This window comes from Anguilla anguilla, chromosome 14 (genome assembly GCF_013347855.1).
Source record: "Anguilla anguilla isolate fAngAng1 chromosome 14, fAngAng1.pri, whole genome shotgun sequence".
In the NCBI taxonomy this organism is placed as follows: domain Eukaryota; kingdom Metazoa; phylum Chordata; class Actinopteri; order Anguilliformes; family Anguillidae; genus Anguilla; species Anguilla anguilla.
In genome coordinates, this window is record NC_049214.1 from 9,961,850 (window position 1) to 9,988,708 (window position 26,859).

General features: G+C 38.5%; 1 protein-coding gene across 1 annotated transcript in view; it reads right to left on the minus strand.

Annotated features, from left to right (window-relative positions):
• The window catches only part of camk4 (calcium/calmodulin-dependent protein kinase IV), a 63,003-nt gene extending 38,922 nt beyond the window's left edge, over positions 1 to 24,081 (minus strand). The window contains exons 1-2 of the mRNA XM_035391928.1: positions 23,626 to 24,081; positions 2,839 to 2,917 (exon numbers count right to left, since the gene is read on the minus strand). Of these exons, the coding sequence (XP_035247819.1) occupies positions 2,839 to 2,917; positions 23,626 to 23,741 (195 nt within the window). The 5' untranslated portion in view covers positions 23,742 to 24,081. The remainder of the gene's footprint in view (positions 1 to 2,838; positions 2,918 to 23,625) is intronic.
• Between the last annotated feature and the right edge of the window lie 2,778 nt (positions 24,082 to 26,859).

Here is a 26,859-nt window from a genome sequence, read left to right on the forward strand (position 1 = left end):
AGAGTACTACCACCTAGTGACAATCCACTGCCTTATCTTACAATAGGAACCAAAGGAAAATGTCTACTTTGTCGACCTATTTCACTGAAAAGATATTATACCTCCATGCATCCAGTGACAGAAGCCAAGCTAACCTCAAATGTCACACAGTTAGAGCAAAAGGCCATTAGGAATCGATGGGAAAGGCAGAAAAAATGCCATGTAAAGACACTTAATGTAAAGGTTGAAATAGCAACAATGTAACAAACACAAATAATTCCATTTTAATACTATTTTAATACCAAGAAGCCATGGCATGTTATAGGATGCTGATATTGTTGTTATTACTCTCGAGACAGCACAGAAAATTGCTAAGAAAATACACAAAAATGAATTAATAAGAATGTAAGAATGTATCCTTGTTCTGTACCTCTCAGAAATAAAATAAATATGCAAACAAGTACATGCACTTCATGCAAAAAATAAATAGAACAATAGAGAGATGAACAAAAAGCAAAAAGAGAGAGAACTTGGAGGAAGTTCCTCATCAGTAATGAGTGATAGATTTATTCCATGGTCTTCAAAGAATATAGGCTAGCCCGAATGAGACACCACACAGGGCTATGGTACCTTAGAAAAGGTTACAGCAAGTGTGATTTCATCTTAGTTCAAACCAATTAACACAGGAAATCTTTTAATAAATATGTTGCCATATTATAGTCTAGAAATATCATTAAACGCTTGGCTCACTAGGAATGTGCCAATAAATTTATATTTCCCACTGTTACCTAAATAAGGTAACCGACACTAAGCCAGTGAAATCACTAGTGTTTTGCTTAAGAAGAAAAAAAGTTACAAATAACAAAGCCATGACTGATTGATAATAAAAGCGTCATGTTGAGGTGTAAAAAACATTAAAACATTAAAATTTGTGTAGTATGTAGTATATAATATAAATCCAACTTTGCTTGCACAGCACAATCTATCTACACATACTACAATTGCAGAGCTTATCAAATTCTTGGGGAAAATTTAATTATGCATATTTGCCAGTTGAGGGCACCGCACATAATCAGGGAAATGTTATTTCAGATAAAGGTTTTGTTACGAAGCATGTATGCTTGTACGATCACATTACTCAAACCGCTGAGAGCAATCCAAATGTGTGTATCGATTAATACACGTTTTAAAATGTATGATATAGAAAGCAAGTTACCCCAAAACTAATCATTTATTTCAGTGCTGTCCTCCCCCCCCCCCCCCCCCCAGTCTGGAAAAAAACACCTACAATCCTGTCCGCACTCTGACAACCACTGCCAATTCTGGAAATTGTGGACTAGTACACGTGCTCTCCAAAACTTCAGTAACCAGCTGCCAACCATCTTCCCTGTGCAGTCCACAACCTAAACTGTGCAGCCCCTGCGCCCAAGCACTGTACAACTCAGAGCTGGCATGCACGGACTGCACACAGGCCCCTGGCCACAGGAGTACACCAAGTGCGATGAGCATTGAAACACTCTGCTCAGGGCCAGCCCGTGGCATAAACGCTCTATGCGGTTGTTTAGGGCCACAACTGCTAGGGGGGGGCCACACGATCCAATGTTCATCTAAGGTAAATAACGTTATTTTCGTAATTACGTTATTCATCCCCTACCGCGGAACTAGCAGTATAAGTTCTAAATGGAATGGCAACAGAACATTCCATAACAATGTAATGTAAGAAGGATTTTAACAACCACAACCCCCCCCCCCCCCCCACTTGAATGCAGCCCACAGACTTGTTTAGGGCCACCAAAATCCCCTGACTCTGCTCACTGAAACCCTCCCTCCCCGGGGTGAAACTATGCTCAAATTCACATCACCGATTGGCCACCGATCTGCATGCATTTGACTGCAGACCAGAGCACAATGTAACGAGAACCAGCACTTAAGCAGAGATTCAACGGAAATTATATGTAAGAATTAAACTCAAATGCTCTCAATCATCAAACTGCTGAAGATTAATATCAGACAATGCTTAACATTTGAGATGGTAAGGAAGATTATTTCAACGACTATGCTGGTTAACACAGGAAATGTTATTATTATCACAGGCGTATGACTTGAAGTGCACTGCATGGCTCTAACAAGATAACAATAGGCAATGTGCCTGAGTTTTGCAGACATTCAGGCACCAGGTAGTGCTGTGAATGCGACAGAAAAACGCAGGAGAGACAAAGACACGTCATCACGCCCCAGCAGAGAATGCCACCTGTTCCTGCTCGAATGCAGGAATGTACAGATGTCCTCGGTCCATGACAACCTGCAGTTCTATCTGCACTCTAGCCAAACTTCATAGATTAGTGCATCTCCTAAATTACTTTTGTCAAAAGAACTGCATTTTGCTGAAGTATTTGTATTTGGTGTCATACATGATAAACATGAAAATTGCTGGAGTAGTAGCATTTTCAGGAACAAGAAAAACTGTCTGCATACTGATTAAATATATGATGCCATAAATGCTAAGGAATTTTGAATTATGAAACATGGACATCTGTAGCATTTATATTTTACCCAAATTCAAATGTATTTGACCTGAAAATTTCCAATATGCAAAAACTGTATATATTTATTACTCAATTTTACTGTGAAAATGCACATACTTTATTTACACATTCTGTAATATTAGGGAAAATACATACAACGTGTAAACAAGAACACAGGCATTAGTCACAGTAACTCACATTTCCTTTGAGCTCAATAATCATTCCCAGCAGGAAGGTACTTCAAATTTTAAATGAAAGAATTCAATTAGCAGATGACGCTTTCATATTAAGTGAAAGCTGAACGGAGTGTTCTGGAAAAAAAGCCATGACTTACTGTCTTCTTCAGCGATTTAACTGCATACGGCTTCTGCGTTCCTTTCTGCCGGCATCGGAAGACCACGGACGTGGCTCCCCTGCACGAGAGAGAAAAAAAAAACACTGAAGGTTTTAGAGATATAAACACCCAGAGTGAATTATTGACATAAGGAGGCTCATTCATACGCCACACGTTACACCAAGGCCACAACAGCACAACCACTCTCCCTGAGCTATCAGACTCTCCTACCAGAGACCCGGGGCCTTCGACACAGCTGGATGAACACTTTTAAATAGGGAGTAAGGCCTGTTCAGCTGGGCGGAAATGGTGAACCTAGATGTGCTGAACAGTCTGTTTTTGTCACCAAACCTTCTTATATTCACGCTCTGTCTCTGAGGACAGCAGGAAAGCCTCAGGACAAGACACGCAAAGACTTAGAAAATCTTACACATTAAAAAAAAATAATGAAACATAGAGAAACACAAAACAATCTATCTACCTATTAATCTTTAATTTGCATAGCACCACTTACAAAGAGGTTGATTCCAATGGACAGGGAATCTTGAACAAATAACAAATGGATCGAAATTATCAATATGATGAATGCAACACTGGAATGGAAATATTCCTGAGTTTATAAAATATTTACATTTATCTGTAAATGTGGATTCTTAATACTGGAAATTCTCAAGTTACAAGACATGCAATATTCAAACATAAGAGATATCCTGGTCGATTGCATTGTCACACACTGGAAATGTAATGGAGTAACATAAACGAGAGCATCTCATTGTAGGGTGCTCTTCATCTCAAACAAGCATTTCTTTCACATACACCAAAGTGATACTCACACTTTCAATTTTAGCACAGTGTGAATAAGTGCTTTTTGAACTCTGCAAAACCTGTTCAATTAGTGCAATGTTTCCAAGAGGAAATGTAGCCCAAAATGAAGATTTGCCTTTTGCAGTAGTTACTTCTTGAGCCCATTTGGAATTATTAGGCAACTAAAAATGAGGGAAGCAATGCCACTTTTGAGCCAGATGTAATGTTACTTCTAAGTTGTGACATCAGACTCAATCACTGCTGGAGCTTTATGTGCATAGGCAGGTCAGCGGTGCCAAAAATCTTGCAGAAAAATTGGGTATTTTTTGATACCGCAAATCATACCTTTTAAAAAAAATGATAGTCCTTAAGGCAGTCCTTAACAGAAGTGGCTTAATTTATTTGTACTTTTCAAGAAGGAAATCACTTTTTAAAAAATACTATAATAGCTGATATCAAGATATTAAAAAGAGTATATTTTGTTTTTACCCAGCTCACAATACAAAATTTAAAATGCAAAAGCCAAACACCTTAAAAATATGTCGGAAATGTCTGTGCACAATAGAAGCTGTACAACATACAGTATGCCATGGCAGCAAGCTCACACTTCCAATCAGGCGAAAGTAACAGCCTTGTAACAGCAAATGTTACAACCCAACAGTGAAAAGATATCGGGCAGAATAAACTAATGTTCGCAGTCCCTTGAATTCATGATTACTGTCATTTCCTTCTGTGCATTTATGGATGGAGAGGAACTGGACTACCATCTCCATGGTGACTCATACGTATGGAAATGAAACATAATGTCCAAGATTTGTTACACCAGCTGAGAAAAACACAAGATACTACTAGCTGGAAACGCAAAAATAGCAGCTGCCTCAAACAGCCTATTACCTGGACTAACATTGTGCTTTGCAATCACCATTAAAATAAGTCCTAGAAACAACTGCAATATTTACTGGGCATATAAGAAACAAATTCATTTATTTTTCAAAATATAAAATTCTACAAAATGTAATAAGCCTTAATAAATAATGATGCATCAAATAACAGTGCAGATTTATTGGAGATAATTCACAGCAAGCTAAAATACAGTTCCCTTTTTGGAAGCAGAGACACTGATGAAGACCATTTCATTTTAAAGTAATTATATGTATAAACATGGTATTTACCAAGTAATTAGGAACATTCAGTTATCCTCAGTGTATTTCTGTTTAATTAAAATAAGTAATTTGCACCCATGAATTATCAATTAAAGGCTTAAAAGGTTTGACTGGCTGATTTAAGGTATACAGAATATGGTTTAACCCTGTAATTGTAATGGTAATAATGGATTGGATTTATATGAGTGCGTGTCATGATCTCAACCCACTTCACAGATAACCACAGCATAAATGAATGCTTGAAATCAGCCAAGCTGGTCTATAAAAATGAGAATTTCCACAGGTTTTCTGGAATTATTATGGGAATAAGCACATTCAGAGATTTCCGAAAGAATATTTTAGAAATACGCAAATGTCGGGCAGAATCTATCTATTCTTAGAAACATGGAGACCTTGCCGTCATCGAGTCCCCTGGACGCTTCCCCTATCATCAGAGTCGTACAATGCATCATTTCATTAAATCATTAAAATTTAATAGTTGGCTGGGCAGTAGGATTCGTATTAATGAGTCCTTGACTCTCTGTGTGATGTACGAGAGAACGCGTAATGGTTGCATTTAATCATGAGATCATGAGAAGGCAGCGCAGAAACAATGCTATGGGATCGTTAGCAGAATGCACACTGTTTGTAGGGTGTGAATGCTGATTTGTTAAATTTCACACCCATTTCTGATAAGTAGGAGGAAGTGAATAATGGATTTGCAGCAGTTATAGTTCGTCATGCCATGTTTCCTACTTTAGACACAAGTAACAGTAAAAAAAAAAAAAGATATTTGAGATGTATTTGAGATTATGAGATGTTTCAGTTTGCACAACAATTTGCAGTAAATATATCAGAAAATAAATGTTTTGAGAGCACCTCGAGTGGTCAACAGACAAAAGGTAAATCCTGTTTATTTCAGTGTGCATCCTCAAAATTGCAAGGAACTGTGCCAGGTTGACCCCCACAGTAAATAAAATGACATATTAATTGGTTTTGCAAGGAATCATTTTGTTCACTTTACCCAATGCAATCTTATTTATTTGTTTAATTTGAACCTGATTATATTGCATAAATCATAAATAGGCAGTAGAACAAACAGGCAGCCAAGAGATCACCACGCTCAAATGAAAGAATGTTCATCACTATAGAGACTGATCACTTTGCCTTTCTTCCAGCTCATTTTGCATTTGGACATACAGTATAGTTAAAACACACATTCATATTTTGCACAGTATCTTTGTCAAAGCCCTGTTCTGAACAGGCAAAGCCTATCAGGTACTAAGCTCTACACACAACAGATGCCATCTCATCAAGACCGAAGTCACAGCTCAGCTCCTCAGCACATGAAAGAGAGCTGTCCATACCAGCATCTCCATAGGATTCACAGGGGATTAAGCAGAGCTTTGGGACTGGTCCAGAACATGATGCACTTACTATAACAGCCAGCCTATCCATGTGTTCACTTACACATTTCTAAATAGGAGAGATTCAGTCTGCTAAATAAACACATTCAATAAATTAATATTATGCAGTGCCATTGTCATAATGGCATCTTAAAAAGTATATTATTCACTGTAAAGAGGAAAAGTTCCTTAACATGCCTTACACGTCTTTAAAAACAGCCTTTCCACTGTGCATAAATTACATTGAAATGAATAAACAGACAAGGACTAAGCACTGAAGGACATCAAGCCTGTGCATTTATCTTTGTATCTGTTTCACTGCTTACATAAACATGAGTGCCTGGCATTACGAATGAACAAATGAGCGAATAGATGAATGAATGAATGAATGAATGAGTGAATTCATACTGGAATATAAAAGTGTGCTGTTGCTCTGAAACTCTGCTATTTACAGTCGCATTTGTTCATATCTTGGAAACAGCTTAATAACACTTTAAAAATAAACACTGTCCCTTGGATACCGTGTCACAACCAGCAATTAAAACCTGTGGACAGTGGCTTGCAATAAAACAGAAACAAAGGACTGTTTCATGAGAGTATCAGTTGACATAGCAACTCCAAGCTTGGTACAGACATGTTCACACTTGCACAATTCCAATTTCACACCCACTGGCTTTCATATTTTTCATTTATCAATTTTTGTTCCATACAGAATATGCAGCAGTATGCATGGTAATATACACGCAGATGTCCATAATAGTCTTCTGACAGCTTTGAGCGCATGCAGTTTGGTTGAAAGTAATTCCTTTTTTGTTTGCAAATTTGTGATATGTCAATTATATGAATGTTATCAACATTTATTCAGTTAAAAACAGCTTGAAAGGCTAAGGAGACAAAAACAAAAAGTTGTTTATTTGTACTATTTTAATGGATTATAAACTAGCGCTGGAATGTGGGAGTGCACACGTCTTGCTTTTTTGTTTCACCTTCAGAATGAAATTTTATGTATTTGTGGGAACCTCTCCAACACTGTTGCAGAGGTTCCCACAAATGTGTTGCACTTGTAGGATGCTTTGCTTTCATCATTCTGTCCAGTTAAACCCAAACCAGCTCGATGGGGTTTAAGTCCAGAGACTGTGCTGACTATTCCATTATTTGAAGCCTACCGTCTTGTTCTTTTCTTCTAAGGTAGTTCTGACATAGCCTGGAGGTATGTTCTGGGTCATTATCTTGCTGTAGGTTGAACCCCAGACCAACTAGGCATTGACTAGAGGGTATTGCATGGTGCTGCAAAATGCTGTGGTAGCCCTTTTGGTTCAGGGTGCCAGTCACTCTGTGCAAGTCGCCAACTCTGGATCCAGCAAAAAAGCCCCAGGCATTCACGCTTCCTCCTCCATGTTTGACAGTTTGTGTCACACACTCAGGAACCATCCTTTCATCTGCTCGACGGCATACAAAAACGCTGCGTGATGAACCGAAGATTTAAAATTTTGATTAATCGGACCTTCTTCCAGTCTTCAGTAGTCCACTGCCGGTGCTTCATGGTCCAGGCAAGCCTCCTTTTCTTATTTTGCCATTTTAGCAATGGCTTTCGTACTGCCACTAGACCTGTCAAGCCTGCACCTGGAAGACTTCTCTTCACAGTTGAAACTGAGTCTTTACTTCGACCACTGTTAAGTTGTGCTTGAAGCTGTTGTCCTGTGAGCCGCCTATCACGGAAGCTGTTGACTCTCAGAAACTTATCTTCTGATTCTGTTGTGGCTTTGGGTCTGTCGGACCTTTTCCTGTCAGAGTTTCCTCAAGTTTCCAAGTGCCATTCGATGGTGTAGGAAACTGTACTCACTGGCACCTTGGCTTGATTTGCAATTTCTTTGCAAAGGAAAGACCTACTATTTTAATGGTTATAATGGTCTGTCTATCTTCCTTTGTTAATTGCCTTTTTCTCGTCATTATGATAGCAATATACTACTTCCTGCAGTGCAATATTGTCCAAATAATGCTTCGGAGGGTGTAGTAATACAGTCTGTTCCAACACTGATTTTATACAGCTAGAGGGTTTGTAAGTAAGTAATCGGGACACCTGTAGGAATTGTTTGCATCAACTTTCAAGGCTTAATTTACTTCCATTGCCTCAGAAAAGCTGTAAGTTGTTAACCCATTACTTGTTCCCTGAAAAAGGCCTTTTTTATCATTCTGAAATTTACATTATTTTTCAGTTTTTGGTAACCTAAACCTAAACTCTTTTTTTAAACCAGTTTATCACTTACCTGTGTACCATTTCAGGTCATTCACTGGACATGAACTACTTACATTTCAATAAAACTGGAAAAATGGTGCAAAATAGCAGCCAACTCAAGATGGCAACAACCAAAACCATAGTCAGTGTATTAGTTAGAGTAACAAGTGTCAAATATCTACATAAAAATTGTGATTTTTTAGTGAATTTTTAATTTTTTTTTAATCGTTGAGATCTGTAGTGCCACCTCGTGGTTTAATTGGGCCAATTCTTCAGGACTGTCCTCAGGAGGCTTACTGCAGGCACGTTTTTAAGAATAGCAGCTGTTGTTCACGCTGGGATTTCAAAAGTTCACAGGTCGATGCTATATTCCAAGTTTCGTGCAAATTGGTCACAGCATCTAGAAGGAGGCAGCGGGTATTTCAAAAATTCTAAATGGTGGAACATGTAACACATTTTTTTGTGGTAGAGATGAATTTGTCCTATGAGAGGAGAAGAATCTAGGGAAAATATTTTTGATTCTAGGTCCAAGGGATCAGGCCTCTCAATGTTACATTTTCAACCGTTTGCTATAGTGCCACCAAGTGACCAATAAAGGCCAAAATCTCTCAATCATTGTTGGGTGTACCACTCTATTAATTTGCAAAGTTTGGTTAAAACTGAATAGGCAGTTTTACCAGAAGAGCAAAAATCTACAAAAGAATAATCATATAAGAAAAAGAAGAAGAAGAAGAAGATAAAACTGATGATAAAACTGTTGCAAGTGAACAGTAATTCAGAATGAGTGTGACTGAATCCATTAAGGGTGATAGACCTCTGTGGATGCAGGAATGTGCATACAGGGAGCACTTAGCAACCGAGTGGTAATTCATTTACAAATGACAAGGTAGGGAAGCTAATCGTTAGCGTCCAAAATTACTGCAGTCTTTGTCTCTGAATGCCTGGGTGCTGCAGTACTGAGGGAGGCCTGCTTCCCTATTCATTAGCACAGAGCACTGCATGAGAGCAGTGTGCAGAGCAGGACAGCTGCTCAGATTCATGTGGGAAGTAACCTTGTTTTCTGTTCTGCGCTTATTACATAATTTAACTGGAGAAAAAAAAACAAAACACATTTTGGAAAATCCTGCAGCACCGGCCCACAATACATGATTAAAATTGTGTATGTATTATGATGTGCTTGCTGAAAATGGCATCCAAAGTGACATGGATCCCAGGTCTTTGATTATTGAAAATGTATTATTTTTTTCAATCGATTAATGAATCCATTGTTATGAATCACTCATTTCTTAGAAATGAAATGATTTATTTACCTGTCCGTGGACAAATATCAGAAAACAGGTTTTAATTTTCATGATGTTACATAATAGAATCCAGCATGAGAACTGGATGTTTTTTTTCCAAGGGAAATGGGAGGCTGAATTATGAATTCAGCTCTGTCTCTCTCTGCAGTGTCCTGTGGACCGGGATGCATTACTGGCCTCTCAATTAGAGCACACAGAATTCAGCTGGTGTGAAGCAGTGCCCCAAACACCATGTGTCAGGACGTGACGCTCTGAACCTTTTCAAATCACTGGCTGGGTGAAAGCATCTACCCCCCCCCCCCCCCCCCCCCCCCACCCACCCCCTTTCTCTGGCTCATGTAATCTATGTTCCTGTTGAGTAGAGAAGAATACCAGCTTCAAAAGGCAGCATGGAGGTCAAACCCATACAGGTACACAGTGAGATCCAACCACTCGGAAGCAAAATTAAGATCTTTACAAACACGCCAGCAAGTGTTTGCCAATATTGGAAAAGACGCTACTAACATTTTAAAGCCATAGTAAAACTAAATGATAAAATACACCGAAAAGCAGATCCAAATTCAGCAGGGTACTGATTTGTCAGGAGCCTCACCTCTGGAATGGTAAGCATTTAATCAAGCTTTCCAGAAGCTACTCTGCCTTCCATTCCTCATTATTCTCACAAGGCATCTGACTAAGGGTGAGTGTGCTACATTTCAACCCACTAGTGCTTCTCTGGACCGTGCCTGTTTCCTTTCACAATGCTGAAAACAATCACTCTCCACAATGCCGCACAAAAACAGCTCCGCCAAGAAACTAATGAATCCTTTGCAATCTCAGCTTTCTCTTTAGAGCTGTGCTGATTCATTTTACATCACATGCCACTTTGAAGTAGCCTACGCCCTCCATTATTTAGAGTATTTTTATTGATCATTCCTGAGTGCACCACAAGCCCTACTGTATACAGACAGATGGACAGACGGACACAGATGCATGTGTGTGTGATCTGCCCTCACCAGCTAAGTACTGTGACAGCAGCGACAGACCGCCAGCTGAAAAGATAATGCACACACCAATTTCTGAGAATTTTCTTCTTCTAGAGACTGTCCCCCAGTCTGTAGTCTGTAAGCGAAACATTTTCTGAAAATAATGCATTTGCTTTTATGACATTTTTGATAAGGATTATTGTGTTTCCAAAAAATACATAACAGGTTAGAAGTACCGTCTTTTAAAGGCATACTATGCAGGATTTTTTTAGCCTTGCTGTGGTCCTGTTTACAAACAAAGAAGCCTCCTCCTCCGATCTCAACCCCGCACACTCAACAACGAATACCCAACCGAGTCACTGGCACACAAATCCATTAGAAACTACAGGTAAAATTCTCTCATCAATTACTCTGACTGACATTATGTTGTCCAGTTGGAACTACAAACCAGACATGTACCAATTAGTTGAAGGCAGGAATTCCATGCAAAAAAAGGACATCACGGCTGTCTATAATTCCAGTCATCTGCAACCAAATACCGATAAACTGCAATAGTTATAAGTGGCAACATAATAAAATGTACCCATGTAGCAGTTAAACACATCATACTTATTCTGACAACCCTGTCTTCCACCCCAGCTTCCACTTGTTGCTTGGTTTCTCTGGTAGGGTAGTGCCAAATATGTGACATCGACTGATACATATGATCGAACAGACATTAGACGGGAATCAGAGAATAATGTACGTAGCCTAAAGTTGAGTTAAATATATTTATGAAGATCCGGTCTGAGTTGAACGAAACCAATCAACTAGTTAATTAATAGTCTACTGACAAGAGGTTATCAGCCTTGTTCGGTTTAACCCCACAGGGGGAGTGTCTGCACTTTTGCCTGGCTAGCAATCCCAACAAGCTAGCATGCTGTATCAAAACTATGCTACCTGTTATTCACTAAAAGACTGTTTACAATTACATACATTTGGATTCCATGATATACACACACAGTACACTAGCTGAAAAACTCTTGCGCTAAAAAAATTCACTTGCATATAGCCAAAACAGCCTTTTGGCAATACCTCCTGAAATATTTATTACTCCCCCGCCGTTCGTTAGAGACAAAGAGATGGTAATTCTGTGTGTTTAACATGAAATATGTTGTTCAAGCTCGATGCATCTACCTAAAAAGTCTGTGTTACATTTTACCCTTTGATAGATTTTGCCCCGCTATCCCCTACATTTTTGACTGTTGTGGAAAAAAGCTAAATGTAATTTTGACATGCTCGCAATACAGCTACCTGTATATGATCAACCATACCGTAACACTTGCTTTGTCGGAATAGAGCAATACATAATACGTTTCTCAGGGATTTGCATGATCATGTTGCACTGTCCAAATTCATAAGTTCTTCTGAATGGAGTGCCATCTTGTTTGTTCTTTTTCAGTTGCTTCAGAATGCTCTATAGCAATTCATTCAGTAAACAAACATACATAAATGTGTTCACAGACAAAGGTTATGAAATCTAATGGAGCAAAAATACTATGTGCTATGGAGCTGATAGGCTAAGATTGGAGATTCATGTAATATTACTGAAACCTAAGCTCTGTAGATCACAAGAGAAGATAATAAATTGCAAGTGACCCGTTTTCAAGAGATTGAACTGTGGCCCAAATCGGGAAATCACCACCATTTCTAATTTCCTGCGCATTCAACCCCTGTAGAGTTAGGGAGCTGTGGTCAAAGACCGTATAATGGCTTTAGAAGATATAAGACTCTTTCTGTATGTCTGGGCTTGCTTTACAGTTCTCAAGATAACCAAATCTTTATTCTGTGATAAAGGGAATGGGTGGATCGCCAGCAAATTTACATTAATGTACAGTGAGCTCCATAATGTTTGGGACAAAGATTTGATTTGCCTCTCTACTCCATAATTTTAGATTTGTAATCAAACAATTCGCAGGTTTGATTAAAAATCTAAAATTGTGGAGTACACAGCCAAATCAAAAAAAAAAATGTCTGTCCGAATCATTGAAATAGACACACCCACACAGAAAGTGTCAAATTTTATACAGTAGTTCACTGGCAGAATGTGAAATTATTTCATTATCTGTCTCCCACCCTGGAAGAATGTTCAGTAGAGATAGCAAAATCTGAGAACATCTCACTGGACTTGCACAATACGCCCTTAATGTATACTGTCTTCTTAGTGTTCGCACTTCCATCTGTTTTTATTTATTTTATTTTATTTTTTTAAACAATTGATAATCAAAACCACATATCCAACTACAAGTGAGATGAAAGCCCTGTCAGTTCATGACAGACTGTATATCATGTTACAGCAATACACTCCACCCAGAGCACAGACAATTTCCATGTGCTTTGCAGGCAATCCATTTAGAAATACTCTGATCAGTTTACCGTGTTCGACTTGCCCATCTGTCAAAAGGTTATTTTTGCACAAAATGCGACACGCATTCTGAGAAGCAGAGCCCCTATGAAAATAATACAAATGCAAAAATGAACTTGTAAAAATTCTGAGATGTTACCTTCACAGTCATGTTTCCTTTGGGAAAGCTTTCCTGATATACAAAAAGGGCTGTACTGTATTAATTGTAATGAAGTTTTAACATCATACTTCACTGAAGCCCGGTTCTGCATAAAGTATTATCATTTGACTGGAATTCATGACAGCCACGTTTGCAGTGTGTGAATTTTCAACCACATTATTATGCAAGGGGGAGAAACATAAATAATTAATAGGTACTTCCCTCCAAGATGAAAGCACTCAGAATCCGACACAGTTCTATCCCATATATTTCCTAAAAAACTGCAGTGGAGCTGGGTGAGAGACACATATAGGAAATAAGGATGGCGTGAGGACTTTGCTTTGTAAAGCACAAAAATGTATCAAAGTCATCTTGTACTGTACCACCTTCCGCACGCTAGGTTCCTCCTGTAAACACTTTGCCAGCATTCTGCTTGTCAGGAATTCCAGACGGCAAGAGAGGATCTTGGATTGTGGCAATCCTGATTTATTGCTCTTGTAATTTCTTATGACACGGCGCACCCTAATGCAGCCGAATGTCACCCGTTTAATTCTGCCTGCGTTATCAAGACAAACGTTAGATGGTCAAGCCAAGGATTCATTCCGGTCCCTGTTGCTAGCTTCACAGGACAATCTTGGCAGCGTGCAGACAAATCTATTGCTACTGTAAATGGGGCAGTATTGACATCGTAGGGATTATTGACAATCAAGAGGGAAAAATGAGAAGGAATAAAGCTTTTATGTGCTTTTAGACTAATTCGATATTGGAATATGGCATAGCCCCAGAGTTGAATATCTGAACCCCTTTGTCTTATTTTCACAATCAGTGTGGGAATTATTTATGTGTAAGGATATGCAAAGGATAACCAGTTCATGAACGAAAATTAATATGGTCAATAAAATATTTTAATACAGGTCTCTCAGCACTAAAGAGAAACAGCTCTTCTGCATTTTTAGCACACTAATTCAATAAATACTTAAATTATTATGAAATATTTTATTTATTATTTGGTGTTTCATTATTCTTGGTAAAGTAACAATTCTTATAAAAGTAATCAGTTTGTGATCTCTGAGTTTTCAGATAAAATGCTAATTTGGTCACTGACAAATAGTGCCATCCATAAACAGTTGGAGGGGAAGTAGAAATAAAGGTGAATAAATGTAAGAAAATTTATTGTGTCCTGGTTATTTGTTCTGGCATCTTTCTTCACTTGATAAAATCCATACCTCAATGAACTACCTCAAACTAAAACAGCATATAAACCAAATTAATAATGTAGAGTTGGAAAAACCCTATGAAAGAAAATAACAGCGATTTTAGCATAACAGGCAGTGATCCATAAAGCCAGCTCCCAAATAATGTTCACTATTGCATAATTTTGCATTTATTTATCCCCGTAGTTCTGCATTGTCTCCATATTTTCACTTAAGTGAAGAATATCAATGTAACTACACAGTTTTAATAAAAAATGTAACACAATAATTGACCAACCAAATATTCCACAAGCACACATTATCAATTAGGCTACACAAACCAGGATTGCTTATTGATCATTTTTTCCTGTGTAATAAATAACTTTGTAGGAGAGCATAATAACCTGCATAATAAGCTAATATTTCATTAATGTTATCTCTTTCCTGCTTTAAAGTTCAAGTAAATACAGATCTGTCAGCAGGAAGTCATTATTTAGACAGAGACGGCAGGAGGTTCAAGCCGTGTTCAAGGAAAACAAGACACAGCTATTTGAATATCAAGCCAGGTCAGCCACAGAATATTAACATGTCTAATCATTTGAAATGCACATCCCTAATATTAAGCAGATAAAGGAATCAGCTCTCCCATTAATCACATTATACGGATGCCTGCACTAATTTAAAAAAGCAAAATTGTAAAAGATCTGGCATGCTAATGACTCCAGTTTCTGGGAACCTTGTCACAAGATTCAATTAAAGAACTAATGACTACTTCAACAAGACACAGTACAAACAGTACAGTGCCTTGTCCTGTCTAGCAGTACTTACCATAAAGTGTTGTTTTTTAAACTTGCAATGACAGTACTTTTTACTATTGCTAGTGAAATAAAAATAAAAACAAAAATGCTAATATGGCAGGTTAAGAAAAACTGACAGGTATTCTTGAGAATCCTCAGTCCTGCACTTTCCAACTGTACAACATAGGCGTGGAGATGAGTAACATGCGTACAGTTTTTGGTATTAATTTTCAAATTAATTTCAGTTGCAACTGAGTCAACAGCAGTCCATTAAGAAGGCATTAAGGAGGCAGATCTATGCATAACTTCACGGGCAAAACAACAAGAACATCATTGGAACTCCTTGCCTGCTAATCGTGATTTTACACAAGACACAATGTTCTGAAATTACACCCTGGGCCTGAAATTTGAAACATTGCCTCAAAGAATAGGAAAGAACTGTTTTCATAGACAATGTCTGCTCGAATAGCAAAGGGTAAAATGGTATATTTATTTGTGTCATTTTCCCATGCTGTGGCCACAAGAGGTGCCAACGGGAGCTCAATGAGCATCTGAATAAATTCCCAATCACTTACGCAAATGCGTGACACATACTATGCAATACCTCTCATCGCAGATTTTGATTTCTCCCTTCACATCAAACTGGAGTTGTTTGATGTACGGTGTGACCTAGAACCCATGTGGTCTGTCAGTGATTAAGCTTGATAAAATTATGAAAATAAGCATATCATTACTGAACTGCTTGCTTGCGCAGCCATCATCTGCTCTATAAACAGATTATAAGCCACAGCCTCATGGAGGCTATGGAATATTGCACTGTGGCACACAAAGAAATCACCTAACCCAGAAAAGGAACTGATTCTAAAGGGGATTGTATACAGTAAAAAAGGGGTGGAATTCTAATCTATTGTGTGGTGAAAGAGAAGATAACATTTTATATCACAATAAAACAGATTACTAAAACAAGCCATACCTAGACAAAGAATTAAACATAAATATGAATTGGTCCTTCTGATTTTTCAATAAAGAAATTAATGCTGAAATGCACAACGTATTATTTGAAGAAGAAGAAAAAAATAAAGCTGAAATAGATAAATTGGAGTCAATATACAATATACAGCACACTGCCACTGGGCTCTGGAGCAGTAGAAACGCATGCTCTGGAGCGATGTATATAATACCTATAGATGAAATAGGCTACATGCCTGCACTATTTCAATCCAGTATAACCAATCTAAGGAAGGTGACAGCAAAGTCTACAATGCACATTATTACTGAAGCAAAATGCCCTGTCCAATGTTTGAGAAAAGGGGGATCCTTAATCTCATTGATCTCATTGTATTTATCATTGTATTTGCATTATGACCTGCATCTCAGATACTGTGTTTTCAATATAATCTCTCAGCAAGAAAGGCTTCAAAGACACAATATAGAAGAGTAGATGAGTCACTGCATGAAATTGTATGAAACTACACACACAGACTTATGAAACACATGCATCATATCCAACATCATACATACAATTAATATTTTAAGAAACAGTAGCTTTTATTATTTATATATATATTGGCACACATTGCTTTTTTCTAGTATTTTGTTTATATTTTCCATTACCAAGGGAAAACAATGTGACAGAATTTGAGTCCTGACCTTGTTTTATGTTTAATATCCTGTCAGAGATGAGAGAAAAATAACTAATTTTCCAAGATGGTATTAATGTTCCCAACAGACATCATGCAGTATTGACAATGAGGTAAACATTGAGTCTCTTTGTACTGCACACAATTCCAAACCTCAGCCTTGAGAGGCCTTCACAAACAAACAACAACATCCTGAAATTATGGTATGTGCTAAAAACCATCTACACTCCATGTGGCTGCTGCTTTAAAATCAGTACCCTTGTGTACTATAAAGAACTGTACAAATACAAGTACTTGTCCATTCAACAATAAACAATAACTATTGTTTCAATTCTCCAGCATAGTGACATGCTGGTCATATCACCAAGGTAGCTGTACAACAATTAGGCTATCAGTCAAGGTACACCATGCTTTAATCAAACAAGGTCATATGATCTGTGCTGAAGCCTGACATCTGAGATCTGTGATCATGTTTTACTCTATCAAAATGCAAATATTACCAAGAAGTAATAATAAGAAAGCTGTATTGTTTTGTTTCCTTCCTGCATCCCTCGGAGTGCCTGTAACTGTTGCAACATGTGTGGGCTAATGGACATATGTCCTTCAGTGCGCTACAAAGAAACAACAACAGCCTACAGAAAAAATAAATGAGATGAGTCAGGGCATTTAAGAAAAGCCACCTAAAACCAATGTAACATGGAATTATTCTGCTTTTAAAATCACGGTCTAACAAAAGTAGGTTTACATTAAGTGCAGGTTAATTTTCAATATCAAGAAATTACCATATGACGACTGCATTTTAATTTATTGAAGAATAAAATACATAACTTTGCATCCCCTTCCATTAAATATGATGGGCTGACACTGCAAACAGAAATTTCTGCATCGCAGAACCTGAATTCCAATGATTGGAATTAATATGAATTTACTGAACATTAATATTTTTTAATTCATTACAATTATTAGACCGGGTGTCATCCGTTTGGTTGATGGTCAAGGTCTTCTTTTCCCTCTTTCTATTTTGCATGCATAATGAACTGAAGGGGAAATGGTCCAGGAATCCAGACTGAAGGAATGATGTAGACTCCAGGTCAGCACAGGTTCAGAATCTCTATTCACACAGCTGTACCAGCATTATGAGACCCTGGAGACCCTGTATAAGGAGCCTGCCTGGTGGGCTGTGGGTCTCCTTCTTACAGTAAGTATGGAACTGAATCAACAGTTCCTACAAGGGCTGTATGATGATCATCAGTCATGTGTGAATTAGCCTACCTCTTCTTGATTAGTCAACAGTATCTGGGTGGTCTTGGTTCCTTTGGTGCTTACTTTTTCATTTTTATATTTTTATCGCTGATTTTTAATCTTATTTTTCCCAACCCCAACCTCAACTGAACTTGTGGATCTTCCACCAGCAACCCTTCCTGCCAAGTATTTGTAATACTGGCGTAATGATGTACAGTCAACACTTTTGCATGAATACACTGAATAGGAACTAGATGGGAAAAGGTAAATCTCCAAAGAATCACTCCTCAAGGGCTAATCGTTTCCTACCTCTTCAGCGTTTCTTTATGACACAAAACTCAAACGTTGCTCAGAGAATACTCCTGAACAACAAGAATGACTACTTTACATTACTCCTTATGTTTATGCATAGGCACTGAAATGTAGTCAGCCAAGTTTGATCTAACTATGACCATTACCCTCCAAAGGTATCGGCATGCTTGATAAAGATAAACAAAAGAGACTATAAATTAAAATAAACAATAAACAACATGTGTAAATAGTAAGGTCACAATTTTTTCTAAACCATGTGGCTCACAGGGTTTTAAACTTGCATTGCATATGGTCTCCATGAGCACTGGGTTAGCGCAATCACATGACTAATCATACAAATATTGGTCAATTGTGACTCTCCTAAACGTCCCTCCTAGGTTTCCTTTCACATGGAGAATAAGGAAAGTAAACATGCAAGGAATGTCAAACAAAAAACTATTTAAGCTACCGAGAGTGTATCAGCATCCGCCTGGTACACTGCACCCTGACGGATTCAATACACACTGCACGGTTTGAAATTCATCATTACATGTGCAAAAAACAACAGTAGATCAACATTTACAATAAAAATTTTTAAAAGCTGGAGACCAACAGCAAGAGGGAATCACCTGTCAGCAGGGAGCCTAGCGAGCTTTGAATGGTGGACAGATGTCACCTCTGGATTTGACTGATGACTCATGAATGAAACCATTCCAGTATAAGAAACTGGATTACATTCCTAAATAAGAATGTAATCAACGGCAGGGCAGTCCCCTTTGCAAAACATCCTAGACTTAAGTATGTGTCACGGGCTGCTCGAGGCACATTACAAGTAAGTATACAGGTCTTAGAAACTCAGATGACAGCATGTCTGTGGCCACAGCCATGTCGATACATGGCACATTTCCGCGAAAGTGAAACCAGTGGAAGCTGTTAAAAATGTTTTTGAAGCATTCTCCAAGCGGTAAGCTGCACTACTCCCTGCTTCTAAGGAACTGAATACTGACGCAAGTTCAACACCCACGTGAGCCATGCAAAACGAGAGGGGGCAGTTGGCATTCTGCTGTGCTGTACCATTCCCACTGCCTCTATTAGCCTACTATTTGGGATTTGTGGACCCTGATATTTCTCAGCAAATACTGCTGTGTTAGCACAGCTCAGGGAGTTAGTTGTTGTGCCACAGACATTTAGGGCCACCGCTCACACTGATTGTAGAACATGACAAAAGCCTCATTGAACTGACTGGATTGAGAGTCGACAAATCAGAATCCATGAAACATACAATAGGTTTGAAAAAAAAAAAAAAGCGAACAGAGTACAGTCAATACAATAAAGAACCAAATGTGTTGAAATATGCAGAGAAGATGCAGATAAACTGACAACATGTAACAACCCAAATGCACTCCAAAATAAAATGTATTTAGTTCAACAACATAGCACACAAATTAGGCTACTTGAGGCTGTTAGGGTTTTTTTTTTACCCCCAGGTCCGTACACTTGACAAAACTCCCTCTAGACTCAATTCCAGGATTAGACAAGAACTGTCAACAATTTCAAATTATTATCACAAGAAAACAGCACTTCAATGGCATTGCGGGAGTTCAGGGACAGAGGCAAGAAAATCTTTCCAAATCTTTCCAAAAATCATACCTGTCTGTTCCAACCAACTCAGTCGATGACTGGTGAGGTTTTATGTGGTAATTGTCAAAAACTTGCATCACAGAAGCCCCTCCTGGCCTCATGCTGAGGGATTACTGGAATGCAGGTGAGAAAACTGCTTTGGAAACTGGTGACCCTAAAACACATTACCTGCGTTTTTCATTTTGTATATCTTTTTTTGCTCATCTTTAAGGGCACTTCTTGAGGGCACTGTATATAGGCTATTTACTTTTATTCTCCCCTTTTCAGAATGATCAACAGGAAATAGTGCTTTGTTGAATTTGCATCAGCAAAACAGGAAATACATTTTTTTAAATACTGAATCATAAACGAATTATGTTATAAATGTATATCATCATCCATTTTCTACTGCTGTTCACTATCTCCATAGAAACAGATAAAGAAAGATGTCAATAATTTGCTCATGGAAATAAAGCCATGAAAAATATTCAACAAGCTATGATGGACTGTCCATAAAGCTCCCTTGAAATAAAATATGAATGTGTAATGTACCTTCAGATAGCAATAGCATTTGCTTATGACACCACCTGAAACATGACCACTCTTCTTTTTACATAGTGAACTCCATAATGTTTGTAACACCGACATTTTCTTCTTTATTTGCCTCTGAACTCCACAATTTCAGATTTGTGATCAAACAATTCACATTGTTAAAGTGGAATGGTTAAAGTGCACATTTGCAGCTTTTATTTAAGGTTATTTTTAAACACTTTGGTTTGACCATGTAGAAATTACAGCACTTTTCACACCCCCCCCCCCCCCCCCCACCCACCCACCCCCCCATAATGCTTGGGACATATGAATGTTATGAAAATGAAAGTAGGCATGTTTAGTACTTTGTCGCATATTCAACATCACCAGATGCTGAGTATCTTCTCTGGTATGGCTCTGCCAGGCCTGCACAGTAGCCATCTTCAGCTCCTGATAATTTCTGGGGCTTTTCTCTTCAGCAAATGAAACTCATGTCCAACTGGATTTAGATGCTTTAGAAGTATGTTTGGTATCATTGTCTTCCTGTAGGATGAAGTGCTGTCCAATGAGTGTGGAGACATTTGCTTGAAAATGAGCAGTTAAGATGCATCTGTGCACTGCAGAATTCATTCTGCTACTGCTATCAGCAGCAGTGACATCATTAATAAAGACAGGTGAGGCAGTACTTGCGGTTGCCTTACATGCCCAAACCCCGATCCATAACACAGCCACCACCATGTTTCACATAAGACAGGGGTGCTAAGATGTACCAAAAATAGCCAAAATTATGCAGGATATTTTAGGTACATCTTAGCAAACTGTAACCTGGCCATCCTGTATTTGTAACTAACTCGTGGTTTGCATCTTGCAGTGTAGCCCCTTTAGCTCTGTTTGTGAAGTCTTCTGCGGACAGTAGTCACTGACACATCCATGACTGCCTCCTGAAGAGTGTTTTGGTCTGTTGGACAGGTGTTTGGGCATTTTTCTTCATTGTTGTGAAAATTCTTCGGTCATAAACTGTGGAGGTCTTCCTTGGCCTACCAGACTCTTTGGAATTACCAAGCTCAACAGTGCTCTCTTTCTTCTTAAGGATGTTCCAAACAGTTGATTTGGGTAAGCCTAAGATTTGGCCTAAGTTTCCTCATGTTTTTTCTCATTTTGTAGCCTCATAATGGCTTCCTTGACTTTCATTGGCACAACTCTGGTCCTTGTGTTGACAAATGCCAATAACAGACTCCAAAGGCAATCAAAAGTCTAGAATCAAGACTAGATACTGAAATACCTGTGATGCCATTGTCCCAAACATAAAAAGGGGACTATATAAAAAGTGCTGTAATTCCTCTATGGTGTAAGTAAACTAAATATGATATATATTAAATTATCTAATATACTAGTGTATAAAATATCCTTTCATAAAAGCTGAGAATCTGAACTTTAACCACATTCAAATTGCTTTATTATGAATCTAAAATTGTGGAGTACAGAACCAAGTCAATAAAAAATATGTCTTTGTCCAAAACGTCATGGAGCTCACTGTATATAGGCTATATACAGTGAATTAGAGGAAAGCATTGCCATTTCCAAGTGTATAGTATATACACTTTAACATCCACTCATTCTAACAGTATAAAGAGATTGAGCAGGAAGGCCAAACAAGCAGGCAAAGCATATTCTACTCTTGCTTCATGCACCAAAGTTTCAATTGCCTCTGTAAACTCCATGGCTATGCAATATCTGCAATGTTCTGTCTACATCTCAGTTAAAGAGGCCAGGTGCACAGCAGACAGCATGAATGTGGAGATTTAAACCAGCTTGAATGGTATCAGGGCCCATTGTCAAGGTTACAGAACAGCATGTAATCACACAGACAGCTTCTCTGTTTTTAGATAGGTACAGCTAAAAAGGTAGGAAATTACAAGGATACAAAGCCTGTACACGACAGAAACATTCACTAATACCATCCTGACATTTGTACTTTCTATTTCAGTTTTACATTCAGGCATTCTGAAAAATAAAAAGGATACTAGATGACATGTAATAATGGCCCTTTTGCCTGAGCACCATCATACTATTGCATCAAACATACTGTGCCAAATGAGATGGCATCAGGTATATCCAATTATAAAACATATATTCTATTCAATCTTCAGTATATGGAACTGACTCAAACTATGTTGACATTTAAACAGATGATGTTGACTGACGTCCCTGATATAAAATCATGAAGCTTTTTGAGGCACCAGTGATGAGATCTATATCACAGTCTACATGAATGTGATGAGAATCATCACCAGCATCAGCAGCCTCAATATTGTCATCAGAATATTAAAGTTTTAAATACAGAGCCCATATGTTGTCATAAATCAAACCAAGATGCAAAAAGTAGGCCCTACAACAATTAAAGCACACACATTTTTGTCTTTAAAGCTGTATCTCTTTTAGACTGAACCATTTACGGATGTGGTTGAAAGACAGAGCTCAAACAAAGGAAATGATTTAGGCTGAATAACATATAAGGGGGGGGGGGGGGGCTGTATGAAATCATATACATCCTTCCTTCAAATGTAGTTTATCGTTTGAAAAGCTGTTTTTGTAACTATAACAAGTAACATCAGGCGCATAACATCAGGCAGTTGTACTCAGGAAATTGTGGTAGCATGCAACCTGCAAGCATTGTGTCACACACAATGGTGTGTATGAATGTGTGAGTGTGTGTGTGTGTGTGTGTTTGAGAGAGAGAGAGTGAGTGAGTGAGAGAGAGAGAGAGAGAGAGAGAGAGAGAGAGAAGATAAAAATAATAACTGATGTAAGTCACACCAAAATGACTACTATGCATTACTGAGAAAAATACACTTCAACTGTTTCAATATAGACTACATTGTCATTATAGTCTACAGTAACTACAGTAGAATCAAGCATATAGAGTAGCAACACTGTATGTATTTGGATACTGCATGACGAAAAAATAATAATCAAACCGAGTTTGTTTATAATTAAAATGGAGGAGTTCTTCATAATGCATGGGAGGACATGCCTACAGACAGCGTTGTATAGAATTCATAACAGCCGCACTCACCGTCCCAGTTCAGACTCCAGCTCATAGTAGTCCGCCAATGTCTCCTTTTTTGAGCCGTCTATCCAGTATTCCGAAGCAGCCCCTGGTCTGGGCGAGGGCATGGTGACTTTCAGCATCCCCGAGTCTTCAGATGGATAACAGTAGCCCGCGAGCTGTAGGCTATTCCCAGCGGCGATTCACGCTATTTTACTCAAACACGGGGATGTAGAAAATTGCTACCTGAAACGTATGTGAAGGATGACTTGTGCAGCGATTGTCGAATTACCAAAAGCCGTTACCAGTAAGACACGTAACATTAAAATGGTATTCGGATCAGAAAGTACAATCGAATTAAAGTTAACACGGGAGCACTGAAAACAAGCGGGGACTTCAAAGGTTGTCAGTCTATCTAACGTCTGCACCGCTACTTTGCACTTGCAGCACTCTCAACAGCAGAAGCTAGCAGTGTGTGGAGGAAGGGCAGCCAGGGTGCGTTCGAACATGACGTCTACTGGGTCCTACTACCGGCCATGTAACCACAATAACAAGGATAACCGCGGCAATTAATGAAGTCTAATTTAAATTATCACCTGCAACGATACAATAATTATCGGGCATGCAATACTTGTCCAGCCACCTTGAATTTAATTACCTATTTAAAAATAGCATATAATATTTAATATAGTCTCCCCCAACCCCCTTTGTGGATATTGAATATATGTTGTATTAGGAGTCGTTCACAAATGGCATTCAAATGATGTAATGGACAGAGACTATTTTCATAGAGACTAGTTCGACTGCAATGTCATTACAAAGCTACCTTAAACGGCCAGTGACCCTGTTGGCCACAGAGATGATCTCTCTTTTGCCAGTTGTCAGTTCTATTTCCTTTGTTACATAAGCAGCAGACTCAACAGCCTATGCATACAACGGACAGAAATGCATCATGACCTTGTGACCAGAACGCAGTGAACGGATAATACATTCTGAAACGGTAAAGCCTATATTTCCAGGGCACATTAAAGCTGATTTTCTAGTGCTCCTTAACTGCAAAATGTAATGCAGAAGAAAGGCTTTTTTTTCCAGCTAAAAAAGGAAACTTACCACTTATAAATTCATAATACACTTTGTCCAATGCCATCTTCGGAGAGTTTAAGGATTGCGTAAACTATATGGCTGAACACCAAGGTGTATGTACGAGACTTGGGATATTCAGTCCCCTCAAGATCCCGTGACCCCCTTCTAACCAACAACTCAAATAAATGAGAAATTATTCCCTTAAAATTGTGTATTCCTAGTTGACATGGAGTGTGAGTGTAAGGTTTCAGTATTTATACTGCCTTCAAGGTACAGTATTGTCCCACCAGAAAACAGAGTAGGCACTTAATATGCCCACTTTCTGCAGAACAGTTCAGGCACAGTTATTTGAAAGAGTGAACAAAAAAATATACATTTATTGGCTATTTCAAGTTGATAAATTCAATCAAGATGGTTTCAACAATACCCCTCATGAACAGGAATCTATCAGACCTGTGCACTGCATGACTGGCAATTCCCGCACTGCATGTGAACAGAGAACCCATCTGCTCAATACTTGTCCGGTAAGCCTTCCTGTACTGGGCCCCAGTGAAAATATGACATTGAACAGCGAAGAAAAAGTGAGCCCATAGTAAGACAATTTTTCCAGTGGTGCTTAAAATAATCCTCATAAATAATATTCACATTAATTTACCAGCATTTGCACCTTCTAATGTCAGGCCTGTTTCCACAGCTTTGTTTACAGCTTTTACAAGTCTCTCGTATGAAGATTATAAATAGACTGCACCACCCATGAACTGTTTTCAGAGAAACAAATGGGAGACAGTCTTGAGAATCCTTTCAGGGATTACACAATGATGGCTCTCTCAAGCAGTGGCTCACAGTCTTCAGGAGGGAGAGCAGATGCTGCAAGAAAGCAGCTAGCAGCTGAAGCATTCTCTTTGTTTGCCCTGACATGGCTTCCCTCCTGGAACCCAATCCACTGCTGAAGATCCCCTCCTTTTATATCAAAAGTGTTCACCATTTACTTCTGGATATTAAAATATGAACTTCTGTGTATAGACCATTTAAACATGCTGACATAAAAATTTTGTTTTTTGAGGAATACTTTTAGAGATGGGAACAATGGAAATTGCCTTCAATTCTGAGCAGGTTTGTTTGATATTCCTCTGGTCCAAGGTATAGCGTGGGAGATGATCATGTACTCACACAACACACAATTACAACTACACCATCATCATCTGATCAGATTAGATTGAAAGGATAAGGTGAGTTTTGCATAGCATATACAGTATTCCAAATAGTGAGTAAAGGTCCTTATTTTTTCATATTTTTATCAAGATAAGCTTTTCAAAGATACTACCAACGACAGAAAAGCGTCTGAGCAAAGGTGGGCTTGAGGACGTTAGCTCACAGCCCACCAGGAGCCAAAAAACAGCACTGTGCCAGGGAACTAGGCCAAATACATCCGCAACATGTCATGTCCCCTGTATATTGGCACGTTAGCCTTTCACTCCATTGCCTCTCTATCTCGATGCCCCGTCAAGACATTAGTCACAACAAATATGCAACAATAATGTAACAAGAATTTATCTCAAAATTGTACATTTCTGAATCTTCTGATGAATGCAACAGTATTAAATAATCTGTTTCTCAGCACTGCGTGAAGCTTCTCAAGGTCAACAAATGGAAGTCTGCTGTACACCTACCATCACAATATGTCTGTTTTTCAAATACACATTAAGATCTGTGATATAAATTATGACTCACAGAAATGATACTTTTTAAAATTTCAACACTGTTGTTTGACTGCATTCTTTGTTGAGAAGAATACGTGTAAGGCACAGAGGTGTCAGAGCGGGAACAGAATCGTATCCTTGTGTGAACCTGTCTAGGACCTGATCTTTTAAAGGGTGCAATTCAAAAAGCAAGTATCAAAAATAGCGTATCAAGAAGAGTGTTTCTTTCCCCAGCAGTGCATTTTACGCCGTTTACCTTCACATATCAAGTGTGGAGACCAGACACACGGCTTTACCAAGCTGAATTAAACGGCACCCTGTGTTTGCTGTTGTTATATTTCTACTATTGGGAGGACATGTTGCTGTAAAGCCTGGTTTGAAAACTGCCAAACTTGGTTCTGTCCATTTTCCTTGCCCCCTACTGTTACGGAAATCTCACCCACTCATGCCAGCAAGACAGACAGACGGGCGCACAAAG